Below are 5856 nucleotides of genomic sequence, written 5' to 3'. Positions count from 1 at the left end.
TGAACCGTCGTGATTTGAGGAGCAAGAATCTTTGTGTGTGTCATACCACTCATCAAATTCATCATCGTCTAATTCTTTTTTCTTCATGCTACATGCGTGGCAATATGCGCTTTTTACAAGTAAGTCAACTACTTTGCCACAGTAATATCCGATAAGTGTGGTTACACCGTATAAAGATGTAAAGCCACGTTTCTTCCAGGAGCCATCTCCCGAAACTTTTAAATGATTTGCGATTCGTCCTTTATTTTCATTTTTCTCGCGTTCTTCATTCACCGCTTTCTGACATATTATTTTGAACATCTTTTCCGACGCCGCATAAATGTGCTGCACTATCTTTTGGTACGATGATTTCGTCAAGCCTTGGCACAAGTCCATAAGACCACAGAATACATTCAAGCCTTCTCGTCCAATGCCAATTAGTCTCATAACAAAAACGATCCGACGGTTTATTTCATATCCGGTATTTATTAGCGGTCCAGAATTGATTTCTCTACGACCACATCTGCACGACACAATAATTTTAAAACCTACTCCCCGATGGCCACATTCTTCAAATTTGACATTCCCTTTACACGATCTGCAGATTACAATTTCGGCAATTGCACCAAACACCGTCAAAAAGTCCACTATTCGATAATAATGAAGCGGATTTATTATGACATCTGACGTTGAAGTCGATAATTTTTTCGCGCTAGCACTCTCGTTTAAGTCCTCGTCGTCATCATTGCGTGTGTATCGATTACCGTGAAATTTACGTTTGTGCGGCCTGGAGCTTCGATCGGCCTGCATTCTTTTATGTTTCGGATAACTTGACATGATTTTCTACAATGTGAACGTGCCGAAAATTCGAACAGAACTGATCGACGACGCGAACAGCTGCGAAGCTGCTGCCCTAAACTGAGGCCCATACGTACATACAGTTCAATATCCTCAACGACACACACGGCAAAGGCTCCTAAGTATTGTTTTGAAAAGCCGTTGAACCTTTTCCAGGTAATATTTCAGGTAAGGGGATCGAGGGACAGGCGCGCGTTCGGAGCAGACCGTCACAAATACTTTGAATAGGAATTTATCCTTTTGAGAATATATTCTTGGATAGTTTATCTATCGCATTTAAGCAATAAAAAAAAAAATCGATTTTTTTGACCTTGTAAAGCAGACTACCGCCTTAAAAAAGTCTGCACTATCGACCTCGATCAAGTTCGGTAATCGGTTTAAGATCCCCTTAAGGATTAACCGCTAGGAGTCGAGGATCAATAGGAGGCGCGCGAACGCGGGACATATGCTATACGGTTCATCCGCGGCGAGTTCTCAGTTAACGGAGAATGAAATGAAACTTTCTTACCTTTAGATGTTCGAATGGGCGTCCCCTGGTGTTTCCAAATGTCGAAGGAAATGGATGATCGGTGCAACAGGCCTCTGCAGCTCCCCAGGGTGGATCGATTGTTGGTTCAGGGCCCTGCTAACAGGCAGCTCTCTCTTTCTCACTAGTACGAGTGATCACTCCCGGAATGTTCGATAGCGCCTGATTATATTGCGCGAAGTTATTGAGGAGATGGAGGAATCCACAAAATGCTCAATCGAGTTAAATTATTTAAGTGTATATTTTATAATGATTCATACCGATACATTGGCTACAAGTAGTGTATTAATTACTAATTACTCCTAGGATTAAACAATTAGAATTAACGCTTCTATATCTAGAGATAAGAGTTAACGCCTTTAAAATTGGAAAATAGAAGAACTAATGCTTTTTTATTTAGAAATTGAATTTTGCACGTGGCGCTTAAACTAGAAACGATAGATTGGAATAGAAGGAGCCGACGATTTTGAGCGCGACTGTACTGCTCGATGCGCACTACTACTCTGAGATACTCTCTTACGTCGTAGAAAATTAACCAATCACAGTCGAATATGAAAAGAATAATCGACTATGATTAGTCAATTTTCTACGACTTAAGACCCTACGACCGCTACGACTTCTATTGCAGACCCCGCATTAGGTTTTTACCTATGGTCGTCTTCGAAGTCTCCTTCCACTAATCGTGCTGCCGTTGGTGGGGAGAAGCGTCAGGTGCGTTCTATTCTAGGCTGTGTTCCAAATTTACTGCCAACACTGAAAATGCTACAGTTTACGTTACGTGCACTATAGATTTTCAGTATTGGCAGTCAATTTTGGAACACAGCCCTAGAGATACCCGTGCATTCGGGTCTGCAAGCAAGTCTGTTTAAAAAATGATTATTGGACAAAATGAAATTATTGCAGCGTGACAGAATTTTAGCTTCTATTGTTTTGATTGGTCAAATTTCAATCTTCAATCTCAATCTTCAATGCCTAGTCTGATTCCGGTCTTAGGAAATGGCGAACCAATCAAAAGTGGCATCCTGATGGCCTGTCTCTGTTAGAGGGTTTCTTCAACATCACAGACTTCTCTGTGTTTGACATATATTCTATGATTATACTGTGACAGAAAGAAGAAGTGAAATAGATATATGCGTGTTAACCTCGTATAAATATTTTGTTTTTGTGAAAAGGAAAATAATGCAAACATGTCTATGGTATTTATAATTTTATGTTTCATAATTGTAAATGTTGAATTTCAATTATATATTACTCAATCTATTTATATCTTAATTCTTAATGTCTATATTTTATTTTAAGTTCCATAGTTTGTTATTGATATTTAATACAATTTTATGTTTTTAAAACTTTACTTAAATATCACAAATAAATATCACAATTTAATAGAAATTAAGATTTATTAAGAAATGCACGGAACACACTACATGATTACGATGTCATTAGTGTTAATGTACATTAATCTTATCTTCTTAATATATAATTTGTTTTATAGCGACCTGATGATCACCGAAGGAAATGGAATCGGGAAGAATATGAAAGGATTGCACTTCAAAGACTTCAAGATGAGATTGCAGAGGAAGAATTAGGAATTCCCAAGCAGCCAGCTGTTAAAAGAGAATTGCTAAAGCAAAGAGATTATAAAGTTGATCTCGAATCTAAACTAGGAAAAAGTGTCGTTATCAATAAAAATACGCCATCATCACAAACCGGAGGGTAAACTTCACAACTCTCACTATCTTTTAAAAAATATTAAATATACAATAATTATATTATTATATATACTGCAGCTCATTAATTTCAATATATCTTCAGATTCGTTGATTTCTCTATAAAAGATGAATGTGAAGTTTTGTATAGAAATGATTCTTCTATTATAAGCGCTTTCATCACTTGCATGCATTGTATTTAGACATTATTTATGTAAAAATCTTTTAAAACTGTAGTTTTCGAAAAAAGAACCTAACAGCTGGATAGTATCTAATCCCTAGAATTAAACAACATGCAGGTGTAAGATTACAAAGTACTTGTGGTAATATCAGATATATGCCTAATGCTGTTTTGAAACTGATTTATCAATATATATATTCGCATGAGGTAAAAGTTTTATGACTTCAAGGGAGACATAAGAAGATACTATTTTAATCTTGAGTGGCGTTTTGATGGTCAAGGCAAAGTCACTTTAAATTTTTTAAATAGAACCCTCCATTTTTCATTATATACTCTTGTAGCTTACAAAATACGTTTTAAAAAATCAATTTTTGTAGCTCAAGAGTTTATTTTTTAAAACATAATAAAATTCGTTTTCATTAAGTACTTTTCAAACTGTAAGGCTTAAAAGTTTACCATTGTCCAAGGTGTCTGATAGACAGCTGAAATCTCTTGAATGTTGTTCAGGATCATGACCTTTATAACATTTGTCAAGCTCAAGGCCATATGAGGTTGTTCCTTTTATTTTTACTTTTATTGAAATATGAATATACAGGGTGTTTCCAAATTAAATCGCAAAACTTCGGGAGCGTGTAGAGGAGTAAAAAACTAAGAAAAAAAGTCCTATAGACATATGCTCGTTTTTGCTCCGTTTCAGAGAAATCGAAAAAAAATGTTTACATTTCTTGCCATATCTAGCACCGACATATTTGATTACATTTTCCACTTTCTGTTATGAATTTGTCAGTCGCTCTTTGAAAGCCTTTAACAGTAGATGAATTTTGTCTTTTGCAATATGCCGCGTACGTATTCTAATAGTGAATATGCTGATATGGTTTTTGTATACGGTTTCTGCAACGGTAATGCTTTAAAGGCGGTGCGAGAATATGCACGACGATTTCCAAACAGAAGAGTGCCAAACCGAAGAGTGTTTATGTTGACATTTAATAGATTGCGAGAGACTGGATCATTTTCAATTCGACAAGAAAACAACCGATTTCAAGCAGCGTTACGAAGAGATTTGCAGGCAGGGAATCGTATTTTACAACATTTTGACAATCATCCTGAGACCAGCGTTCGGAATGCGTCGGCTGTATTGGGAGTGTCACCACAAACAATTTGGCGAACTGTAAAAGTAAGGAGCATATGTCTATAGGACTTTTTTTCTTAGTTTTTTACTCCTCTACACGCTCCCGAAGTTTTGCCATTTAATTTGGAAACACCCTGTATATAAAACAATCTATAATTTTATTATATACTATCTAATTATTTATATACTGTCTATTAAAGTTGAATATGTATGTAATAATACAATATCGTATATTTTATATTTTTATAATGTATTTATTTTTGTGCACAGAATTTGTAATTGATCATAATTCTAACATTATTCTCATATTTTTCCATAGATACTACTGCAATGTTTGCGACTGTGTTGTCAAAGATTCAATTAATTTCTTGGACCATATCAATGGGACAAAACGTAAATTTAAATAATTCAGAAATTATAATAGAATTAAAATATTTTCTTATTTTAATTTTAATTTTTAATTTTTAATCAGATCAACGTAATCTTGGTATGTCCATGAAGATAGAGCGATCTACATTGGATCAGGTTAAGGCAAGATTTGCACAAAACAAAAAGAAACTTGAAGAAAAAAAGAAAGATTATGATTTGGAACAAAGAGTGAAGGAGCTGAAGGAAGAGGTTTGTTTAAGATTGTTCTTTAAGCATTTTTTTTCGCGTGCGCGTTGTGTAATTTTTTTACAAGATTATTTCTATTATTAGGAAGAAAAAATCAAAGAGTATAGAAAGGAGAAGCGAAAGGATAAGAAGAGGAAGATTGAGGAATTGTCCGAGGATGACGCAGGACCTTCTGATGAAATGGCCGCAATTATGGGATTCTCTGGCTTCGGCTCGAAAAAAAAGTGACAAATTGCAGTGGTCGAACGTTCATGAGCAATTACTTGAAGAAGAAAATATTCTTTGAAGAAGGTCGCGACCGAATCATATAGATATATGATTTGAAGACAAGTGAAAACAAATAGGTGACAAATAGTTTTAATTCTAAATCTTTGGAACTAAGGATACGATTTGTGAATGTTTACAATGATTTTTTATTTTTCCATCATTGTTACAAGAGTTTCGTATTTTTTTAAGATAAGTAAGAAAACTATCACATTATAGTCTCACTAACGTGAGTAACAATTAATACGAACGTGCGTAACAAATAAACGAACTCAAATTGTAATTAAGTAATTAAATAATTTAATTGTAACTAAGTAATTAAGATTAATTGAAATTAATTATTTGGGTACAAATTAAATTGGGTAATATAAATAATTTAAGTATATTTTGAAACAACTTTGTATCTTTGATGATTTTATATCTTTCAAAAATGCAGGACTTCATACTCGACTAATGCTGAAAGAGTATGCGTATGTGTAAAAATAAAATTTACGAATTAGTGCAAATAAAATTTAACATCTCTCTCTCTCTCTCTCTCTCTCTCTCTCTCTCTCTCTCGATACTTTTCTTAATTAATATTCTTGAGGCTTTCACGGGT

The 5856-nt window shown here is 34.6% G+C and overlaps 1 protein-coding gene across 1 annotated transcript; it reads left to right on the top strand.

The window, feature by feature from the left end:
* Positions 1 to 2462: 2462 nt before the first annotated feature.
* LOC108730232 (zinc finger matrin-type protein 2) lies at positions 2463 to 5420 on the top strand. The gene is made up of 5 exons (XM_018459799.1): positions 2463 to 2559; positions 2856 to 3076; positions 4699 to 4772; positions 4852 to 4997; positions 5079 to 5420. Exons 1-5 carry the CDS (start codon positions 2551 to 2553, stop codon positions 5220 to 5222), a joined length of 594 nt encoding a protein of 197 aa, XP_018315301.1. The 5' UTR covers positions 2463 to 2550; the 3' UTR covers positions 5223 to 5420.
* Positions 5421 to 5856: the final 436 nt, after the last annotated feature.

The sequence above is a fragment of the Mycetomoellerius zeteki genome, unplaced genomic scaffold, assembly GCF_001594055.1.
Source record: "Mycetomoellerius zeteki isolate Tzet28-1 unplaced genomic scaffold, Tzet1.0 scaffold865, whole genome shotgun sequence".
Taxonomy (NCBI): Eukaryota; Metazoa; Arthropoda; class Insecta; order Hymenoptera; family Formicidae; genus Mycetomoellerius; species Mycetomoellerius zeteki.
This window is presented reverse-complemented; position numbering and strand designations above follow the sequence as displayed.